Source organism: Gopherus flavomarginatus, chromosome 2 (genome assembly GCF_025201925.1).
Source record: "Gopherus flavomarginatus isolate rGopFla2 chromosome 2, rGopFla2.mat.asm, whole genome shotgun sequence".
In the NCBI taxonomy this organism is placed as follows: domain Eukaryota; kingdom Metazoa; phylum Chordata; order Testudines; family Testudinidae; genus Gopherus; species Gopherus flavomarginatus.
In genome coordinates, this window is record NC_066618.1 from 15,191,554 (window position 1) to 15,215,460 (window position 23,907).

At 44.9% G+C, this 23,907-nt stretch overlaps 1 protein-coding gene across 3 annotated transcripts in view; it reads left to right on the forward strand.

Annotated features, from left to right (window-relative positions):
* Nucleotides 1-23,907, forward strand: part of LOC127045478 (sodium channel protein type 5 subunit alpha-like) — a 365,137-nt gene that overhangs the window by 238,277 nt on the left and 102,953 nt on the right. For all 3 annotated transcript variants that reach the window (XM_050941520.1, XM_050941519.1, XM_050941518.1), the window contains 2 exons: nt 279-440; nt 7,938-8,058. In XM_050941520.1, the coding sequence (XP_050797477.1) occupies nt 279-440; nt 7,938-8,058 (283 nt within the window). The remainder of the gene's footprint in view (nt 1-278; nt 441-7,937; nt 8,059-23,907) is intronic.

A 23,907-nucleotide genomic window follows, 5' to 3' on the forward strand; every position in this document is an offset into this window, starting at 1 on the left:
ATGAACAAGACTGCAGGACAGTTCTTTCCTCTAACAACAATGCCTGAGAAGAAGGCAGGTCCCACTTATTTTTTTTTTTTAAACAGCAAAACATCTTAACATATACAATTGCTAAGCCTGAAAAGTTACAGCATGAGCATGTGCAATCATGTTGCTTGCCGTTTTGCCCTAAAGAGTCATCCCTCAGTGAGTGTAGTTCTGGCTGAGGAGTTCTGCTTAAGAAATAAAAGCATGCAGCCAAAAAACAAGAAAATAAACATATCAAGGATTATCTCCAGCAGGAAAAACAGCTGCAACTAAAGGAGCAGCAATGCAAAAGCCCAGGAGTCCGGAGTCAGACCTCTGAGATTTGTGAAGAGCTAAGTGAGTTGTACGTGGATAAACAATTGAAGTCTGAGCTACCACCACCATCACCACCTCTACTACTAGGGCAGAAAGAGGTAACAGAAACAACTTTCCTACCTGATATTGCATGCAATCAGTAGACCAAGATGATAGTGCATGTGATAGAGATTAAGCTGGGTTTATTTGGTTTGAAAAATCAAAGAACCTCTCAAATGGAAAGGAAGAAATAATAGGTAGTTGCTTTGATAGCCTTGATAAAGGAGCAGGGGTTCTTATAAAAACACTGAAGAACTTGGAAAATGCATTAAAAATAAAAATATTTGCAAATGGTATCCAAGTGGTATCAAGAAATGCAACCAGAGAAGAAACTGTTAAGTTACCATCTGTGGCTTTAGGATCTGAGGTGCATGCTATTCCCTTCTGAAAAGTGACTATGTAAACAAAGAGTTGTTTCTTGGATGCAGTCAGAGGCATGTCTGCTGATTTCATTGGATTAAAATAAGTTTTTGTTCCTTTTAGCATTGCAGAGCCAACACACAGCTTTGAGAATTTAAGCACCTAGCACACAAATAATAAATAAATAGTAATCCCTGCTGTAATTCAGTTGGTGTCAGCTAAAGTGTGGGTTTCCAACTGCCTCTCAGTCTTCTCTGGGAGGTATGCATATGTGACGATGCAGTTCAGGCGGGACCCAACTGAGAGTGCCAATTCAGGACAAATTGCTTAAACAGGGCAGTTACAGCCCAAGGCTGGGGTTTTTTCACGTCTAAGGCAAACCAAACCAGCCAGATGGATGGGTAGGGTTCTGTGGCCTGCTTTGTGCAGGGTGTCGGACTAGATGATCACATTGGTCCCTTCTGACCCTGGAGTCTATGAGTCTATGAGACAAAAAGGACTTTTGTCTCACCCCACTGGCTAACCACAAGTCACAAGCAATTCCCTTAGACACTCCAGTTTCCCATTATCACCACCAGTGCCACTCGTCCTAGGAATGAATGCTTATGAAAACCAACACCCCAATAAAAGAAAAAAGGTTCTCTCAATCTCGAAGAATAAAGGCCCAGACCCCGGTCAATATACACATCAGATCTTACCCACAAATCACGCTGTTGCCAGTCCTTTAGAATCTAAAATCTAAAGGTTTATTCGTAAAAGGAAAAAGATATAGATGAGAGTTAGAATTGGTTAAATGGAATCAATTACATACAGTAATGGCAAAGTTCTTAGTTCACGCGTGTAGCAGGGATTGTGTAAACTGCAGGTTTGAATCAAGTCTCTGGAGTACATCCCCTGCTGGGATGGGTCATTCAGTCCTTTGTTCAGCTTCAGTTTGTAGCAAAGTTACTCCAGAGGTAAGAAGCAGAATTGAAGACAAGATGGAGATGAGGCATCAGCCTTTTATAGTCTTTTTCCAGGTATAAGAACACTTCTTTGTTCTTACTATGGAAAATTACAGCAAAATGAAGTTTGGAGTCACATGGGCAAGTCCCTGCATACTTTGCTGAGTTACAAGGCGTATCTGCCTTCTCTCAATGGGTCAGTTGTGTAGCTGATGGTCCTTAATGGGCCATCAAGCAGGCTAGGCAGAAGCTAACACCAACTTGTCTGGGATGTCTCCCAGAAGCATAGCATAAATTTGAAGTACAGACAGTATAGAGCCAATATTCATAACTTCAACTAAAAAATGACACATGCATACAGACAGCATAATCATAACCAGCAACCCATAATCTGATCTTAGACACCTTATATGACCCCCTTTACATAAGGTTTGGTGCCACTACAGGACCTTGGTTGCAACCATGTTGTATACGGTCCCAGATTATATCAATAACGTCACAGCATATTATTTCTTGAGTTTGGTAGAATTACTGTGGTATTGCACAAAGTTTGACAGTCAGTAACAGAACAAAAATACTGACAAAATTGTTTCACTACACTAGGTGACACCAGTGCTTTAAAGTCCAAACATGCTGATAACCTATTTGCTTTTTTTCAAAATAATTTAGTATCTGATATAATAGATATCTCTGTAGATACAGATTGGTGTTGTTGTGTTCTGTTTGAAATCTGGAATTCCATGTTTTGAGATGTATTATTTTTGTAGTTCTAATGTTGTTTGAAGGTAGGAACCGTTAGAGTTCTGTGGGAACTGAACTAGAAGAAGGGAAAGAAAGTCGTTCAAAGAGGCATCATTTTAAGGTCCATGCTTGCAAAAATAACTATTCCACACCCCCAACATAAAATACTTAGAGTCTGAACCCAGCAAAGATCACAAGGAGGGATTTCTGTGGTATTCCAGGAAGCATGGAACATTCACTGAGCTAGTTCATCCTTTCTATACACATTGATTCCTATTTGTAATATTGTGACTAGAAAATTCACTAGCCATAAAAACATTTAAATTTAGAGATATTTACACTGTTTAGTTAGAATAATTCTCAGTTTTTCATTTGAACCCTCATCCCCAGATTAATTAAAAGGGCCCTGAATTTAAAAAGAGGGGGACTCAGAAACAATTAATATTCCAGCCTCAGGAAAAATTGCATTCTAAATGATGTAAGATCACAAGCTAGTAAGATCTGGAGATACCATTGGCTGAAGATGCAAGTCCATTTCTGGAATTGTTTGGTATAAGGAGTGAAGCCTTCTGCATGTCACATAATAGTGAGGAGAACCTAATTTCAGGTTTACATTGTGTTAGTCTGTTGTTTTTTCTGCCTCCACCCTTTCTAAACTGTACATTTTAATTTCTCTATAGAGAGAGAAACATGCACTAAAGCAGGAAATTGGACAATTATGTCCTTTTGTTAATTTTGGAATGAAATGCTATTATTCTACTGGAACATTCTAGCTGTGATATATTCAGCAACATGGTGATAAAACAGTAATCCCCATTGCCTCCCTCACCTTTAAATGGGTCCCAGAATACAAATGCCATCTTCATCTAGTAAAATACAACTGTTTCTATTTGTGGCTGCTCAAAAAGCGGTGGAGAAACGTGGCAGTATTCCATGGAACACTGGAAACCAAACGGAAGTTCACATCAGGATGTGAATTCCAGCATTAAAGAGTAAAGCCCAAAGGATGCTATTTTTGAAGGTCGGAGTCTGCATGGGCATTAAATGCCTAGAGTCCTACTCTTGACAAATAATCTCTTTGAGGTCTCATAGGGCAAATAAGGACAAGTTGATCTATTTGATAAATGTCCTAGGATCTTGGGAGTAGCCATATAAAGTAAATAATTGTGAGGAAGTCTCTTAACAGATTTGTTAGGCCCAAGAGAGAGGATTTTCAATGATTCATTCAGTAAGAGGAAGTCATAAGACACATTGAATGTGTTGGGAATAAAACAATGTTGATGTCAGTAAAGAATAAATTATATGATTAAAAATTCATCTCATATGAATTGTCAGAGGCATTTGAGAAATAGAATCATTGATGTTAGAGATGGAAAAGACCTGTTAGGCTGATCCAATTCATCATCCCTATTGAATATTTTCCTATCATCTTTAAATGTCTCAAGCAACTGGGATTTCACCATTTCCCAAAGCAGACTATTCCCTAGCCTAATAGATCTCATTGGCAGGAATATTTTCCTGACAACTAACCTAAATTTTGCCTTTCTGAATTTTATCTCATTATTCATTTGTACTATCATAAAGCATTCCTCCTCTTTAATCAATTAATACTTTTTAAATTTTAGAATACTTTTATAACCATCCCTGTTTCCGCCACCCCCCATTTGGTCTAAACTTAACTAAGCTACACATATTAATTCTCTTGTTTAATCATTCCTCCAACCAAGCCCTATATCCCACTGGTCATTTTGGTTGTTTTTCTTTCAACTCCTTATTTATCTCATTTTGGTGTTGAGATACCCAGAACTAACACAGTATTCCAGGTATAGGAACCCAACATCTGCATAGAGAATAAATATTACTTCTGATGTTAAGACATGATGCTTCTGTGTACGCAACCCGAAACCACATAGGTCTTCTGCATTGCTGTATCCCACTGTAAACTCATGTCTAATTCACTTTCTGCTATTACTGCGAGTGTGTCTTAGAGTCACAGGGGTACATGTTTCTCCTTTCCACTGAATATCTGTGCTTCAGTTATCTTTTCCTTGGTTTGTACTTTTCCAAGACCAGCCTCATTTTCCATCCGTGTTTCTAATCTCTCTTCCTCTGTCCTTGCTGCAGGTCACCGCTCCTTCCAGTTAGTAATTTTACTGTTCAGTCCCTCTTCTACATCATTCACAAAGATAAGGCTGGACCTAACACTGATCCCTGGGGTAAACTACTAGATACTTCCTCTTTCCTAGTTGCCGTTTGTCACTGTCTTATGTTTGTGGTCCTTCAGATATCTGTCAATTAATCTGACAGTGGTTGAATTCAAGATAATTAGAATTAATGTTAAGAGTAGACTTTTGTGTGACACTGAATCAGATGCTTTACTAAGTTTCATGTGTTGTATGGGCCATTTTCCTGCCATCCACTAATTTTGTGAAATAAGACTGGGATTTCAAGATACCCATCAACTTTCAGTGGGAGTTGAGCATCCTGACGCCCTGGAAGAACTTGCATTTCGGCACCCCTGGCACTGCTGCCTCCCCAGACTCCCCATGCACCCAACCACCCACCTGCCACCCGTGGTTCCTGCTGCCTGCCCCAGCCCCTGCATCATCTCCCTCTGTTCTCTGGGCCCACTGCCTCCCCAGGCTCCACCCCAATTGCCCTGAGCTCCCTTCCATGGCCTCCCACCCCAGGCTTGCCCCATTCTTTGTCTCTTGACTATGGTGCCCCTTTACCACAGTGCCCTGAGCAGTTGCCTTAGCTGACACAGGCTTGTGAGACTCTGGCTGCAGGGCTGTAAAATTGCTGTGTAGTTGTTTGGGCTCTGGCTGGAGCCTAGACACTAGGATCCTCCCCGCTCATGGGATCCCAGAGCTCAGACTCTAGCCCGAGATCCTGAACATCTACACAGCAATTTTTAGCCTCACCGCGCAAGTCCTGACAGCCAAAGTCAGCTGACCCAGAGTAGCCACGGCCGTGCCACAGGTCTTTTATTCCAATGTAGATGTATCCCTAGTGGCATTTAGGGGAGACCTTACACCAGTGGAAGATCTGGCATAGCAGAGTTCTGTTCTGCCAAATCTTCTCCATTCATGCCCTGCCCCTGACATGCCCTCTCTTTCTCCTTATGCCAGGGCAGCTGGCGTAGGAGGTGACAGCTATCCCAGCAGTATGCCAGTAAAGAGAATTCCCCTGCCCAAAGCCATTTTACAATGCTGTGGTGCACAGTGGCCTTGGTGGTCTAGAAAATCCACCCTTAAGCCTTTATAAATCTATCTACAGTTCATGGTTCCATTATCCTCTAGGAGTTTACTGATTTTGTTCTCTTAATATTTATTCCAACGACTTAATGAATATCAACTGCCAGGATCATTCTCCTTTCCTTTCTTAATGTATATTGTCTGAACCTGCAGATTTATATATGTTCAATGTTTTTACATGCACTTTAACATATACACCTCTACCTTGATAGAACGCTGTCCTTGGGAGCCAAAAAATCTTACCGCGTTATAGGTGAAACCGTGTTAAACTGAACTTGCTTTGATCCACTGGAGTGCGCGCGCGCACACACACACCCAGAGCACTGCTTTACTGTGTTATATTCAAATTCGTGTTATATCAGGTGGCGTTATATCGAGGTAGCAGTGTATTATTTTTACAGGATCTTCCTCACTTCTTACTAGGTCATTCTTCTGTTATTTTTAATGTTGAACATAGATTTTGAAAAGGAGATAATTACCTTCATCATATTTGAGTTGTCATTAATGACATCTTCTTCATCAAACGTTACTTTGTCTCTAGAAAATATCTTTCCCTTCTTATTCCTTTTAGCTGGACGAGTCAGAATTTTTCATCAAAATGATTTTTTTGATGAAAAATGTCATTTTTGGCAAAATTGAAATGTTTAGAAAAGCATGTCGATTTTTGGGTACTGGTACCAAACTGAGTCTCTTCTCCCCATCTGACACTTTATCTCTACTGGTAGGAAGTACATCCAAAATGGTTTCTCTTCTAGTTGGAGTTTTTACTTTCTTTGTCATAAAGTTGTCTTGTAGTATATGTAACTTAGGAAGCATTTTAACAATTTATGTTTAGCTGTGTTTATAACCCAACAGGTAAATGGGCAAATAAAATCCCTCATGAATGGGTATCCAGTGGTTCTGACTGCGCTGAAAGTTGGATCAGCATTTTTTTCATTCTTGTTCTCATCTAGTCTTGGTAGTCTCTAGACAGTGAGCCACTTTCATATTTTCATTCTGAATAGGGATTTTTAGAAGCTTTGCCCAATTAAGTCTGTGATTAACTTTTATTTTTGCCCCCTCTCTTGAAATGATATTTTTCTGCTTTATAATTGTTTATAACTCTTTTTCACGGGAAGTTCAGAGAATTGTAAACCCTGTCCAAGACGTGTGGGTTGTTGTAATTGATTGCAGATGAATAAGTTTTGTTCTACTTGGTAAGTATTTCTGGAATCAGTTTGGTCCATTTTAATATAACTTTTGCTTCTCATTTAATTTGGCTGTAGATTTTACATGGACTGTGTGCACTGGAAAGCAGAAGGCTCATTTTCACATTAGTAATAAGTATTAGAGTTTTAGTTGTTCTTTAACTGCATCATCCTCATTAAAAATTTTGTGTACACATCCCACCTTTCACCTGAGTATCTCAAAGTACTTTACAAGTGTGGGTAAGTATTATTATCTCATCTTGTGGATCGACATAATAGTATTACAAACTGAGGCTCAAATAAGTTCAATGGTTTATTAGAAATTACAGAGTGAGTCACTGAATGAATAACCTATGCCTCCTAACAGTTATTGTTTTGTATTATTGTATTGCCTGGTAGACCCTAGCCAGCATTGGAGCTCCATTGTGACAGGCACTATTACAACACATCATATGACACACTCTGCCCTTAAGGGTTTATAATCTAAACAGACAAGACAGGCAATGCTTCAGGAAAAGGGATTATTATACCCATTTTACAGATGAGGAACTGATATGTAGAGAGAGGCAGTGTCACCTTGGGCAAGTTTCTGAAAGTCCCAGACCCAGTAATGAAACTAGATCTCCTAATCAAGTACCTTAACCACTGGACCATGTTTCCTCATAATAGGGTTGCATGCTCTGTTCCAGTGCATGAGGTAAGAGGAAAGGACATATGCCACAAAAAAATTGCTAGGGGAGCTCCCATGCTAAATCTCAAGATTTGACTACGTTACAAAGGAGAGCTTAATTTTAATGAATAGGTAACATTTAAAAATAATACCTCAAGTTTTTTCTTATGAATAATTTTGTTGTAGATAACATGGTGATGGGCTGACAATAAACACACAGAGGAACAGATAAAATTATTATCACAGGTGGTGGACGCGATGTACAATGAATGGCAGTTTTTTCCTTTGTTATAATTCTTTGCTGAGATATTGTTGAGCTGAATTCAAAACACAGCAGCTTCCTTAGAGGAAGATTGATCAATTTGTTTTCCTCATCTTTGCCCCTGTTGCCCACAAGCTTGATGAAAAAAGTCTCTCTGAAGGCAGCACAGTGGATTTGGGAAATTCTGCAGAGCTACTGGAACAGATCCCCGAGCTGGCTGATAATTTAATGGAACCTGAGAACTGTTTTCCAGAAGGTAAGGTCCTGCTTATTTCACTGTGGTTGTAAAGTGTAAAACATGTCTCCACATTAACACCGAGGTGTTCTGGCTACTTGCATTAGTATTTCACCAATGTACTTCATTTCACAGATACTGTTATGCTCCAAACACGTACGCAATAGGCAGCAGTTACTTGTTAACATTTGTCTGTGAATTTCTGAAGTCTGATAAGACTGGAAGCCTAAATTGCTGCATAGCTTTTAGCTTGATAGGCTTTTTGCATCATACTTTGTGCTGTGCAGCTTATTTTATGAAGTTGTTTTGACCTGGCTTTGTGTCTTCAAAGACGTGTGTGTACTCAGAATTGGTACAGAACTAACCTGAGCTCACTGGAAGGTAATAGGTTAGTAGATACTACCTAGAAAGTTCATGATTCCCGGGGACTGATTTGTATTTATTTTCCTGGCTGCTCCTTACTGTTGTTTGAAAGTAACTAAAATGTATTGTAAAAGACATTAAGATTAGCATGCTCACTAACTTCGATCTGATAGATGGTATGATACAAACAGGGCATTCAAGTAAATTATATTAGATAGTATCCTAATGCTTTATGTATCCACCTTTAATATCAAAATATGCCAGCATTTTACCAATTTGAACTCCACTCATCACTGAAATGCAGGGATAAAGCACAACAACTGTATTGAGAGCCCTTAGCTTTAGCTAAATCCTTGAGTGAAATGTCTCTCAAATGTGGTTTCTTCTCAAAGTGATCTTCTATTCCAATTGATTTTTCAATTAGATTCCACAGTTCCATTAGTTCTTTGTGGGGAAAAGACAGTTAGGTGAATTTTAGTTAATCAATGAGTTATATCCCTTAGAAAATTCAAGGAGTATTATACTCAGAAACAGGGCAGCTCAGATGGGATCAGACAGGGATAATTCCCAGGGTATTTGAGAGCATGTGAAATCAGCAGAAATGTGCGTCCGAGTGTGAGATGATTGAATGAGGTAAGGGAGCCCTGCAGGGCTTACAAATGTCTCTAGGACCTAAATATTTTCTTGGCAGCTCTGCTTAAAAGCAGTAGTCAAAGAGTAATGCAGTTAACTGAAGATAGCATGTACTATGCTGCAGCTATTCCAGTCAATATAATAGATTAGATGTGGTGTTTCCATTCTCTCATAATAGACTTCTTATTGAGGCAAGTGAGTCCTATTCCTTACTGCAAAGTTGCAGTTATAATGGCACACAAAAATCCTACATTAAAAGAACATTATTACAGGGGCAAAGTCAAGCATTCCAAAGTTAGGGGTGCCAGAAATAAGGTTGCTCTTGCTTCATGGTACAGTCTTTAAGTAGAAGCTAACTAGGGCCCTACCAAATTCGCAGCCATGGAAAAACGCGTCACAGACCATGAAATCTGGTCTCCCTCCATGAAGTTTGGTCTTTTGTATGCTTTTACTGTGTACTGTGCAGATTTCACAGGGGGGCCCAGTATTTCTCAAATTGGGGGTTCTGACCCAAAAGAGAATTGCAGGGGGGTCAAAAGGTTATTTTAGCAGGGTCATGGTATTGCCACCCTTACTTCTGTGCTGCCTTCAGAACCGGGTAGCTGGAGAGCGTCATTCGTTGGCCAGACGCCCAGCTCTGAAGGCAGCATTCCGCCAGCAGCAGCACAGAAAGGCGGCAATACCATACTATGCCACCCTTACTTCTGCACTGCTGCCTTCAGAGCTGGGCAGCTGGAGAGTGGCGGCGGCTGACTGAGGGCCCAGCTCTGCAGGCAGCAGGGCAGAAGTAAGGTGGCAATGCCATACCAGGCCATCCTTACTTCTGCGCTGCTGGTGGTGGTGGCTCTGCCTTCAGAGCTGGGATCCCCGCCAGCAGCCGCTGCTCTCCAGCTGCCCAGCTCTGAAGGCAGCACTGTCACCAGGAGCAGCTCAGAAGTAAGAGTAGCAGTACTGCAACCCCCCCGCCCCACAACAACTTTGTGACCCCTCCCCCTAACTCGTTTTTGACTTAGGATTCCTACAATTCTAACACCATGAAATTTCAGATTAAAATAGCTGAAATCATGAAATTTATTATTTTTGAAATCTTATGATCATGAAATTCACCAAAATGAACCATGAATTTGATAGGGCCCTAAAGATAACTATACGAAATATTTTTTTTCAGAGGACCCCTGCTTCATTCTGTAAATTAGTAATTATTTAATATTTCTTCATCCTTTCTCCTCCTGAAGTTCCCAGCCTCATTCACTATTCATCTTCTAATATCTGAAACAAATTAGGCAGGGATATACAAACAACAACCTCTTTACTACACAACCCTGATTCTTTCTGAGAGCACCGTCCCTCAATATAATTAACAATTCTTTAAAAAAAACCAACAGAAATCCTTTCATATGGAATCATATAGCTCCACTCAGGTTATCAGCTTGTTTTGAACCTTTAGATACACCCCACAGACCTCTGCCACTTAAGCTAGCACAGTAACCGGTAGCAATAGTAAGCTGTTATCTGCTCTGTGGACCAGCACTAGAAGAGAATGAGAAACAGGCTTTGCCAGTTGTGAAACCACTGTATGCTGGCCGCAGATGAATGTAGAATGTTGACCAAAACTATCTGTGAATTTGATATGATTATTTAAATTTCAACAAGAGAGGCTCACTGCAGAATACCCTACAGCTGAGAGGTTAGGGCATTCAGCTTCAGCATGCCAGACACGAGTTCAAATCCCTCCTCTTCATTAGGCAGAAGGGGAATTGAACCGGATCTCTCACATCTTGTGTAAGTGCTTAAATAATGGGGCTACAGGGCAGGCACCATTTCTTTCTCCAGTGCCTTGGTGAATGGTATTTCAACCAAAAACATTTTTGTTTTGTTTCATCAAGAAAACCAAAACAATTGTGATTTGGTTCAGTGCAAAATGAAATATTTTTTTTCTTCAGCCAGTGGGTCATTCTTGCAGCCTGTTAGTGTGAAAGCAGCATCCACTCAGTGCCAGCTATTTTGGCATTTTTTCCTCCAGACACATTGCAACACTATAGTGCTGTTACTTCCACTGGAACATGTTCTCTCTTCATTGCTAGCAGAATTGCAACTGGTGCATTATATTATCTTCTGTGCCTCAGAGAAGGTCATTCAAAGAGAACTGTTGGTCCTAGTTTTCTCCTCACTCCGAGTCTAAGAGGGGGGCAATTTCTCTTTGAGCACCTTCACGTGTAAATTTCCCAGCTACAGACTCTTTAAACTTAGCAGTAGGCTCAAAAAATATCTTCAGAGGAATTGCTGGAGTGGATGCCATGCTCAGCAAGCACTGAGTACCAACTGACAATATCTCTGTTCGGTTTTGCTTAAATTATTGACATCCGTGAAAGTATATGACATCCACAACCTAATGTTTCAAAAAAATTAGAGTAGATATCATGGCTGGATAATTCAGTGGCAAGGTGAAATAAATCTTAATATCATCTGAATATCAGTGAAAATTCAAGTCACAATCCCTAATAATTGCAGCTAGTAGCAATTTTTAAATACAAAAGAGAAAAAGGGCCTCAGATACATCCCTGAGAAACACTGCAGCACAAATCTTAAACTGGCCCATCAAGACTGTCACCAGATGATGTTTCAAGTATGATTAAAACCAAGCCAAAGCCAGCTAGGATGACCAGACAGCAAATGTCAAAAATCAGGACAGGGGATAGGGGGTAATAGGAGCTATGTAAGAAAAAGACCCCAAAATCGGGACCGTCCCTATAAAATCGGGACATCTGGTCACCCTAAGACCAACAAAAGACTCTGAACATGTGTCATAACCTAGTCCCAGATTTGGACCTTAGCGTCCAAAATATGGGGGTTAGCATGAAAACCTCCAAGCTTAGTTACCAGCTTGGACCTGGTAAAGCTGCCACCACCCAAAAAATTAGAGGGTTTTGGGGCTCTCTGGTCCCCCCAAACCTTCCTTGGGGATCCCAAGACCCAAATCCCTTGAGTCTTACAACAAAGGGAAATAAACCTTTTCCCTTCCCCCCTCCAGGTGTTCCTGGAGAGATGCACAGAAGCAAGCTCCGTGAATCTAAACAGAGGGATTTGACCCTCCCCGTTTCCAGCCTTGGAAACAGAAATACCGAGAGCTAATCTCTCTTCCCCCCTCACCCAGAGGGAATGCAAAGTCAGGCTAGTAAATCTAACACACACAGATTTCCCCCTGACTTCTTCCTCCCACCAATTCCCTGGTGAGCACAGACTCAATTCCCTGGAGTTCCCCACTAAAGAAAAACTCCAACAGGTCTTAAAAGAAAGCTTTATAAGAAGAAAGAAAAATACATAAAAATGGTCTCTCTGTATTAAGGTGACAAATACAGGGTCAATTGCTTAAAAGAAATATGAATAAACAGCCTTATTCAAAAAGAATACAATTCAAAACACTCCAGCAACTACACACATGTAAAATACAAAAAAACATATAAATCACTATTTGATCTTTTGTACTTACAACTGGGAAACAGAAGATTAGAAAGCAAGAGACAGAAATCCTCCCATAGCCTGGGACTGGAGGCGCTGTGGCTGTTTCAGTGGTTGGCATGGAATCCGGGTCCACTACCTTTGTCTGGGTCTCTGGTAACACAGACGGGGCGTCTGTGGACGGCTCAGGAACAGGAATGGGTTTGGAAGCTTGCCTGGTTTGGCTACATGTAACCATTTCCACTCGCTTGGCCCGCTTTACCTGGTTGGCCAAGTCTTCCCCCAGTAGCATGGGGATAGGATAATTGTTATAGACTGCAAAAGTCCACATTCCTGACCAGCCTTTGTACTGGACAGGCAGTTCAGCTGTAGGCAAGTCTACAGCTTGTGACATGAAGGGGTAAATTGCCACTTGGGCCTTTGGGTTGATGAATTTGGGGTCTACAAAGGATTGGTGGATAGCTGACACTTGTGCCCCCCTGTCTTTTCACACAGTAACCTTCTTTTCGCCCACTCTCAAATTTTCCCTTTGCTCCAAGGGTATTTGAGAGGCATCTGGGCCTGGGGATCTTTGGTGTGATGGTGGTGTAATGAAATGCGCTTGGATGGCGTTCTTGGGACAGTTGGCCTCGATATGTCCCAGTTCATTACACTTAAAGCATTTTTCATCTGATGGGTCACTGGGTCGAGGTGAGTTACTGGAGACTGGTGAGGTGGAAGAATAGTGTGTCTGTGGCTTTACTTGGGTTGTAGGTGGGGTTTTTGGCTGCCCTCGGTTGTAGGGTTTATGGTCGGTGTGCCCTCTGGGATATTCGTTCCCCTTGACAGTAGCTTTTTTGCTTTTTGCCACTTTGATCCATCTGGCTCCAATCTCCCCCGCCTCGGTGAGATTTTTGGGTTTTTCATCTTGTATGTACCGTGTTATGTCCTCGGGAACACCATCCAAGAACTGCTTCATTTGTATGAGGAGGTGCAGTTCTTCCAAGGATTTAACATTGTGTCCTGATATCCAGGCCTTATAATTTTTCCCAACGTAGTAGGCGTGTTTGGGAAATGACACATCTGGTTTCCACTTTTGGGTTTTGAAACGCCGACGGGCATGATCCGGGGTTATCCCCATTCTGTATCTGGCCTTGGTTTGAAAAGTTTATAGTCGTTCATGTTCTCCTTAGGCATTTCAGCTGCCACCTCTGCTAAAGGTCCACTGAGCTGTGGCCTCAATTCTACCATGTACTGGTCTTCAGAGATGCGGTACCCAAGACAGGCTCTTTCAAAATTTTTCAAGAAGGCCTCAGTGTCATCACCTGCCTTGTAGGTGGGAAATTTCCTGTGATGTGGAACAATAATTGGCGAAGCATTGTTAGGATTGGCTGGCGCATGCAGCCCAGCTTGCGCTAAGTCCAGTTCATGTTTTCTCTGTTTTTCCTTTTTTTCACTTTTTTTGTTGTTTTTCGGCGGTGGGCCATGTCGTCTTCTTCTAGTTTTCTTTTGTGGGCTGCCTCTTTGGCTGCTTGTTCTCTTTTGTAGGCTGCCAGTTTGATGCTTTCTTCCTTTTCTTTCAGCTCCACCTCTTTTTGTCTTTTTTCCAGTTGTCGCCTGTGTTCAGCTTCTTTGATTTGTTCTTCTGCCTCCCTTTTTTCCTTGGAAGTCATGGTTCCTGTTTTCTTGTGTTGGGGTGCCCTCCGGTGTTTATTTTCTGAACTGCAGGTTCTCTGTTGCCTCCTGGGGCCTGCCTAGCAACAGTGCCTTTTTCCCTGTCTTCCTCTAGCTAATCTTTTCAATGTAAAGTAAACCAGAAAAACCACTTTATTTGCATGTGTATTGTGCTGGTAATTGCCCCCTAATGGGAGTGCTATTGTCTGACAAAAGACCCGTAATAGCTCCTTAATGGTTCCTTGCTTAATATGCAAGCTACAACTGCCAGAGAGAGCAGAAAAAAAAATTCTCTCTGCTTCCCTTTTAAACCCAAACTGTTTCTCTCTTCTTAAAAGCCCCTAGCAGAGAAAAGAAAAATATAATATTCCTACTGGCTTCTGGATTCTATCTATCTCACCACTGCACACCATGTCATAACCTAGTCCCAGATTTGGACCTTAGCGTCCAAAATATGAGGGTTAGCATGAAAACCTCCAAGCTTAGTTACCAGCTTGGACCTGGTAAAGCTGCCACCACCCAAAAAATTAGAGGGTTTTGGGGCACTCTGGTCCCCCCAAAAACCTTCCCTGGGGACCTCAAGACCCAAATCCCTTGAGTCTTACAACAAAGGGAAATAAACCTTTTCCCTTCCCCCCTCCAGGTGTTCCTGGAGAGATGCACAAAAGCAAGCTCCGTGAATCTAAACAGAGGGATTTTACCCTCCCCGTTTCCAGCCTTGGAAAACAGAAGTACCGAGAGCTAATCTCTCTTCCCCCCTCACCCAGAGGGACTCATAGACTCTAGGACTGGAAGGGACCTCGAGAGGTCATCGAGTCCAGTCCCCTGCCCTCATGGCAGGACCAAATACTGTCTAGACCATCCCTGATAGACATTTATCTAACCTACTCTTAAATATCTCCAGAGATGGAGATTCCACAACTTCCCTAGGCAATCTATTCCAGTGTTTAACTACCCTGACAGTTAGGAACTTTTTCCTAATGTCCAACCTAAATCTCCCTTGCTGCAGTTTAAGCCCATTGCTTCTTGTTCTATCATTGGAGGCTAAGGTGAACAAGTTTTCTCCCTCCTCCTGATGACACCCTTTTAGATACCTGAAAACTGCTATCATGTCCCCTCTCAGTCTTCTCTTTTCCAAACTAAACAAACCCAATTCCTTCAGCCTTCCTTCATAGGTCATGTTCTCAAGACCTTTAATCATTCTTGTTGCTCTTCTCTGGACCCTCTCCAATTTCTCCACATCTTTCTTGAAATGCGGTGCCCAGAACTGGACACAATACTCCAGTTGAGGCCTAACCAGCGCAGAGTAAAGCGGAAGAATGACTTCTCGTGTCTTGTTTACAACACACCTGTTAATGCATCCCAGAATCATGTTTGCTTTTTTTGCAACAGTATCACACTGTTGACTCATATTAAGCTTGTGGTCCACTATGACCCCTAGATCTCTTTCTGCCATACTCCTTCCTAGACAGTCTCTTCCCATTCTGTATGTGTGAAACTGATTGTTCCTTCCTAAGTGGAGCACTTTGCATTTATCTTTATTGAACTTCATCCTGTTTACCTCAGACCATTTCTCCAACTTGTCCAGGTCATTTTGAATTTTGACCCTGTCCTCCAAAGCAGTTGCAATCCCTCCCAGTTTGGTATCGTCCGCAAACTTAATAAGCGTACTTTCTATGCCAACATCTAAATCGTTGATGAAGATATTGAACAGAACCGGTCCCAAAACAGAACCCTGCGGAACCCCACTTGTTATACCTTTCCAGCAGGATTGGGAGCCATTAACAACTACTCTCTGAGTACGGTTATCCAGCCAGTTATGCACCCACCTTATAGTAGCCCCATCTAAATTGTACTTTCCTAGCTTATCTATAAGAATATCATGAGAGACTGTATCAAATGCCTTACTAAAGTCTAGGTATATCACATCCACCGCTTCTCCCTTATCCACAAGGCTCGTTATCCTATCAAAGAACGCTATGAGATTAGTTTGACACGATTTGTTCTTTACAAATCCATGCTGGCTATTCCCTATCACCTTACCACCTTCCAAGTGTTTGCAGATGATTTCTTTGATTACCTGCTCCATTATCTTCCCTGGCACAGAAGTTAAACTAACTGGTCTGTAGTTTCCTGGGTTGTTTTTATTTCCCTTTTTATAGATGGGCACTATATTTGCCCCCTTCCAGTCTTCTGGAATCTCCCCCGTCTCCCATGATTTCCTGAAGATAATAGCTAGAGGCTCAGATACCTCTTCCATTAACTCCTTGAGTATTCTAGGATGCATTTCATCAGGCCCTGGTGACTTGCAGGCATCTAACTTTTCTAAGTGATTTTTTACTTGCTCTTTCCTTATTTTCTCTTCTAAACCTACCCTCTTCCCGTAAGCATTCACTATACTAGACATTCCTTCAGACTTCTCAGTGAAGACCGAAACAAAGAAGTCATTAAGCATCTCTGCCATTTCCAAGTCTCCCGTTACTGTTACCCCTTCCTCATTGAGCAGTGGGCCTACCCTGTCCTTAGTCTTCCTCTTGCTTCTAATGTATTGATAAAAAGTCTTCTTGTTTCCCTTTATTCCCATAGCTAGCTTGAGTTCATTTTGTGCCTTTGCTTTTCTAATCTTGCCTCTGCATTCCTGTGTTATTTGCCTATATTCATCCTTTGTGGTCTGACCTAGTTTCCATTTTTTATATGACGCCTTTTTATTTTGTAGGTCACGCAAGATCTCAAGGGTAAGCCAAGGTGGTTTTTTGCCACATTTTCTATCTTTCCTAACCATTGGAATAACTTGCTTTTGGGCCCTTAATAGCGTCCCTTTGAAAAACTGCCAACTTTCCTCAGTTGTTTTTCCTCTCAATCTTAATTCCCATGGGACCTTACCTATCAGCTCTCTGAGCTTACCAAAATCCGCCTTCCTGAAATCCATTGTCTCTATTCTGCTGTACTCCCTTCTACCCTTCCTTAGAATTGCAAATTCTATGATCTCATGATCACTTTCACCCAAGCTTCCTTCTACTTTCAAATTCTCAACAAGTTCCTCCCTATTTGTGTTCCTCCCTATTTGAATGCAAAGTCAGGCTAGTAAATCTAACACACACAGATTTCCCCCTGACTTCTTCCTCCCACCAATTCCCTGGTGAGCACAGACTCAATTCCCTGGAGTTCCCCACTAAAAAAAAAACTCCAACAGGTCTTAAAAAAAAAGCTTTATAAGAAAAAAAAATACATAAAAATGGTCTCTCTGTAATAAGGTGACAAATACAGGGTCAATTGCTTAAAAGAAATATAAATAAACAGCCTTATTCAAAAAGAATACAATTCAAAACACTCCAGAAACTACACACATGTAAAATACAAAAAAACATATAAATCACTATTTGATCTTTTGTACTTACAACTGGGAAACAAAAGATTAGAAAGCAAGAGACAAAAATCCTCCCATAGCTGAGAGAGAGACTGGCACAAGACAAAGAACTTAGACACAAACTTCCCTCCACCCAGACCTTAATAAGTCTGGTTTCCTGATTGGTCCTCTGGTCAGGTGCTTCAGGTTACCTCTTTCCAGGTGTAAGAGACATTAACCCTTAGCTATCTGTTTATGACAACATGCCAACAGGATACAGTGATTAACGGTGTCAAATATTGCCAAGAGGTCCAAAGAAACTAGAACAGAAAGAGACCTGGATAGGTTGCATTCAGTTGACTCTTGGGTGCCTTTCACACAACAATCTTTGTGTTATGGTGCAGTCTTAAACCTAGGGGAGAGAAAGTTAGTAGTTGACTTTGAATGACTTTTCAAGTATTTCAGATTGAAAGCACCAGATTTAAGAGTGAGCTAAAGTTAGACATGTCCTCAGCTACTGAAGTTGGCTTCTCCCACATAGGCCTTATTATTATAGCATGTTTAAAATGTGATGGAACAATTCAAAATTAAATGGATACATTCACAACCTTTTATTTTTAAATGCCCTGAAAGAAGGGAATAGGGGTGGAGGGAATCCATAGTCTGCAAACCCATTTGCACTGAACCATATGGGTAAATTGTGGCTTTGTAACAAGCCCATGTATGCATTATCCTAAGAGCAGACCAGGACACAGATTGTGATTCAGAGACCCTTTTCCTGGATTTGGGGGTGGAGGGGAAATTACCCTGTGCCAGCCACTGTCTGGCACAGCCTATAGCCTTGGATGTGCCAGTACAGCTGTGCTAGCCAGTGCATTTATGGAGCAATGACTCCTTCCAGTCCTGTCCACATGCATAGGAGGGAGAACATAGTGGATCTCTGCAGACAATTGGGAGTGCCTTGCACCCCATCTCCTCTGCTGCACAGATGCACAGGACTGGCCATAATCTGGCCCATAGCAATCCTGCTTGGAAAAAAATATGTTATCACAAAGTTTCTCTTCCAGTGATTGCTCATATCCATTCCAGTTAGGTGTGCTCGCCGGAAGATTTTTACCCTAGCAACTCTGGTGGGTCGGCAGGTCACCCCCTGGAGTGGCGCCGCCATGGCGCTGGATATATACCCCTACCAACCCGTCCGCTCCTCAGTTCCTTCTTACCACTCGTGTCGGTCGTTGGAACAGTGGAGCGCGGCTTAGCTGTCCTCCACTTCCCTAGCTTCTTTCCGTTCATCTGATCTCTTATTGTAAATAGTTGACTTAGTTCTTAGTATCTTAGTTTTATAGTTTACAGTTGTTAGTTAGTGTTGTACAAGTTTAGCGGGGTTTGGGCTCGAGCCCATCCCCGCACCCGGTGCCGGGGCCCATGCCCGGTTCATCAGGGTTTAAACCGTGCTTGGCCTGTAAAAAGCCGATGCCCACAAGTGATCCTCACGACTCTTGCTTAAAGTGCCTCGGGGAATCGCATATCTCTGACAAGTGCCACATTTGCAAGGCCTTTAAGCCGCAGACTAAAAAGGAGAGGGACTTTCGGTTAAAGACTCTCCTTATGGAGGCAGCCCTTAACCCTCTGTCCTTGGCACCGAGCGCTGACAGCGCTTCTCCGGCACCGGACCGCGCCGGCCCCGCCAAGACACCTCGGCACCGGCCTTCTCCGGTGCAGGGACCTGATCGAAGGCCTTCATCCTCTTCCACGCCCTCGGTGCAGACTCGCCCGGATCGCCCGGCACCGGTCCTGAGAGGGCCGTCGAGTCCAGTCCAGAAGAGCTCCCTGGTGAGATCCGTGGTCGAGCTGACGGTGCCCTCCACGCCGGAGACATTGTCCTCGGCCAGCGACCTTATAGCCATGACTGAATCGGCCCTGCCTCAACCCCCGCCACCGCCAGTGCGGGTTCTCCAGTCTAGAGGCAAGCCTGCCGCTATGAGGCCTCCTTCGCTGGAGTCGACGAGCCAGCACCGATCCCAATCCAGGTCTCGGCACCGCTCCAGATCTCGTGGCTGGTCCTGATCTCGACACCGCTTGCAGTCCCGGCACCGCTCACCCAGGCGTCACCGGTTGTACTCGTGGCGCAGATCCACCTCTCGTCCCAGTCGGTACTCTCGGTACTGTTCCGGCTCCAGGCACCGCTGCCGGCACCAAGCCTCTCGCAGCCAGTCCCGTCATAGACGATCGAGATCCAGGTCGACCTCCCGGCACCGCACTGGTTGCAGGTCCCGGTCTTGGTCTCGGCACCGATACGATTTCCGGTACCAATCCCCGGCACCGAGGAGATCTCCAACGACGGGAGCGAGGGACTCATACCAGCCTCACTCGGTTCCTCCATGGCCATCCCGTCAGCCGTCCCTGTCCTCTCAGGCGGACAGTGTATACGACCCAGACACCGACATGCCTGCCGCATTGTTCAGAGAGCCTCAGCCTCAAGAGCATGGTCCTCATCAGTGGGGGTTCTGGACGCCCTGGGCATACCATCAAGCCCAAGGCCCTCCCCCAGGTCCACCGCGTTCCACGGCCTTGGAACACAGGGCACCGGAGGCCACGATTACCCGCCCTTCCCCTCCTGCTATGGAGGAAGGGGTGACCCAGCCACAGGACTCCGAGCTCCCCAGGGAGACGGACACTATGCTTCAGGCGGAACCCTCTTCAGACCCACTCATTCCAGGTCTCTCATCTTGGTCCTCTCCTGACGACGCTGTGGCTGGAACCTCGTCGACCAGCCCTCCTCCAATTGACCTCAGGGCCCACCAGGACCTCCTCAGCCGTGTTGCACAGAACATGAATTTACAAGCCGAGGAGGTCCCAGAGGTCCAAGATCCAGTGGTGGACATAATGTCATCTAGGGCCCCCACTAAAGTGGCTCTCCCATTTATAAAAACCGTACAGGCCAATGCCACTACAATATGGCAGTCTCCAGCCTCTGTTCCGCCCGCTGCGCAAGGAGTAGAGCGCAAGTACATGGTACCCTCAAAGGACTATGAATATCTATATGTACATCTTCCTCCTTGCTCCCTCGTCGTCCAGTCGGTTAATGAGAAGGAGCGCCATGGCCAGCAGGCACCAGCCCCTAAATCGAAGGACGCGAGACATATGGACTTGCTTGGGCGTAAAGTTTACTCTGCGGGAGCTCTCCAGCTCCGGGTGTCCAACCAGCAAGCTCTCCTTAGCCGCTATAGCTACAATACCTGGGCGGCGGCGGACAAATTTAAGGAGCTGCTTCCACAGGATGCGCGGCAGGAGTTCTCTGTGATCTTCGACAAGGGGAAAAAGGTCGCAAGAACCTCCCTCCAAGCTTCCTTGGACGCCGCAGACTCAGCTGCCAGCACTCTGGCCTCTGGCGTGACTATGCGCCGTATCTCATGGCTACAGGTCTCTGGCCTCCCCCCCAGAGCTCCAGCACACGATTCAGGACCTTCCGTTCGAGGGTCAAGGGCTATTTTCGGACAAAACTGACCCTAGGCTGCAGAGCCCAAAAGACAACAGGGTCATTATGCGTTTGTTAGGGATGCACACGCCCATAACTCAGCGCAGGCCCTTCCGACCCTAACAGCACCGCCCTTACCCTCAACCTCAGCAGACACAAGACTTTGCCAGACGGCAAGGCAGAAACGGCCGCCAGAGACAATCAAGCAACCAAGGGGGCCAGAACCAAAGCTCCTCCAAGCCTCCCCCCGGGCCAAAACCTTCCTTTTGAAGGTGCGCCCAAGGGCATTATACCAGTTTCTTTGAAGGATCCGTCCCCGCCCTTCTCCAACCGGCTTTCCTTCTTCCTCCCTGCGTGGTCCCAGCTAATGTCAGATCATTGGGTCCTACGAACGTTGGAACTTGGATACCATCTGCAATTTATTTCAACCCCCCCCTTCCACCTTCCTCCCTCGTCCCTCTTCAGGGACCCCTCTCACAAGCAACTCCTCCTACAGGAGGTGCAAGCACTCCTCACCAAAGGAGCCATAGAGGAGGTACCAGAGCACGAACGGGGCAAGAGGTTTTATTCCCACTACTTCCTGATCCCCAAGGCAAAGGGAGGCCTTAGACCAATCCTCCATCTGCGGGAACTCTACAGATACATGGTAAAGTTGAAGTTCCGTATGGTATCCCTGGGGACCATTATCCCATCCCTGGATCCTGGAGACTGGTATGCCGCCCTCGACATGCAAGATGCCTACTTCCACATAGCCATCTTTCCACCTCACAGGAGGTTCCTCCAGTTCGTGGTCAGCCGGCAGCATTTTCAGTTCAGGTCCTCCCATTCAGCCTCTCTACAACCCCAAGGGTATTCACCAAATGTATGGCTGTAGTCGCCGCCCACCTTCGCTGCAGTCGGATACATGTCTTTCCGTATCTTGACGACTGGCTTATCCGCGGGACCTCTGAGACGCGAGTCATCAGTCACGTCCGCATTGTCAAGAACCTTTTCCTACATCTAGGTCTAATGATAAATGTGGAAAAGTGAACTCTAATCCCCACTCAGAGGATAGAGTTTATTGGTGCCACCTTGGACTCGACTCTTGCCAAAGCCTGCCTACCACTGCCACGTTTCTAGGCTCTCACGGCCATCATCCGGAGGCTGCAAATGGCGCCGCTAACTTCAGTACACACTTGCCTCACTCTCTTGGGCCACATGGCGGCCTGCACGTTGGTAACGAACTACGCAAGACTGCGCCTATGGTCCCTCCAATCCTGGCTCAACTCGCAATATCGTCCAGCCAGAGATCCTATGGACATGGTCGTCACCATTCCCTCGAACATGCTAGACTCTTTCCATTGGTGGCTAGATCCCACCATGGTGTGTCCCGGGCTCCCGTTCCATCAGCCCCTACCCTCGGCGTCCCTAACAACGGACGCATCATCCCTTGGTTGGGGGGCTCACCTCGGGCACCTATGCACCCAAGGCCGTTGGTCACCTCACGAGCTGGACCTCCACATCAATGTCCAAGAGCTGAGAGCGGTCCGCCTCGCTTGTCAGACATTCCGGCAACACTTGCAGGGCCATTGTGTATCGGTATTCACCGACAACACAACAGCCGTGCACTATATAAACAAACAGGTCAGCACGAGATCTTCACCCCTGTGCCAGGAAACCTTACAACTATGGGACTTCTGCATAGCCCATTTCATACACCTTGTAGTGTGCTTTCTCCCAGGAGTTCGGAACACACTGGCGGATCGCCTAAGCAGATCCTTCCTGTCCCACGAATTGTCGCTTCGCCCGGACGTTGCTCTTTCACTCTTCCGGAAGTGGGGGTTTCCCCGGATAGACCTCTTTGCATCCCACGGGAACAGGAAATGCCAGGTGTTCTGCTCCTTTCAAGGCCTCTCACCGGGGTCGATGGCGGACGCCTTCCTTGTGCCGTGGATGACGCACCTGCTCTACACCTTTCCACCATTTCCACTCGTCCACAGAGTCCTACTGAAAGTGCGCAGGGACAAAGCCCGCTTGATCATGATAGCTCCAGTGTGGCCTCAGCAGCACTGGTACACCATGCTGCTAGACCTATCCGTAGCCAATCCTGTTCCCCTGCCTCTTCACCTGGACCTGATTATCCAGGACCACGGCAAGCTCCGTCACCCGGACCTTCAGTTGCTCCATCTCACGGCGTGGCTCCTGCGTGGCTGACTCGCTCTGAGCTGCGTTGCTCCACCCCAGTGCAGCAGGTACTCCTGGGTAGCAGGAAGCCTTCCACTAGAGCTACATATTTGGCCAAGTGGAAGCGCTTCACGTGCTGGTGTGTGGAGCGGAACTTCCTTCCCCCTGAGCTATCTATATCTAACATCTTGGATTACCTCTGGTCCCTCAAACAACAGGGCTTGGCGGTATCATCTCTGAGGGTCCACTTGGCGGCCATCTCTACATTCCGCCCAGAAGAGGATGGCCGCTCTGTGTTTTCCCATTCGATGGTGTCTAGGTTCTTTAAGGGCCTACCCTCAGGTACGCCGCCCTGCCCCAACATGGGATCTTAACCTGGTTCTTGCCAGACTCATGTCCCCTCCGTTTGAACCGTTAGCAACGTGTTCCCTTCTCTACCTCTCCTGGAAAACCACTTTCCTGGTAGCCATCACATCCGCGAGACAGGTTTCAGAACTTCGGGCCCTCACGGTGGGCCCCCCGTATACGGTGTTCCACAGAGACAAGGTGCAGTTGCAACCACATCCGGCCTTTCTTCCCAAGGTGGTATCGGCCTTCCACGTTAACCAGGAGATCTTCCTCCTGGTTTTCTTCCCAAAACTGCATTCGTCTCGCAGGGAGCAGCAGCTACACTCCCTTGACGTTCGTAGAGCGCTTGCTTTTTATATAGAATGAACTAAGCCATTCCGCAGAACCCCCCCAACTCTTTGTCGCTGTGGCTGAGCGGATCAAAGGG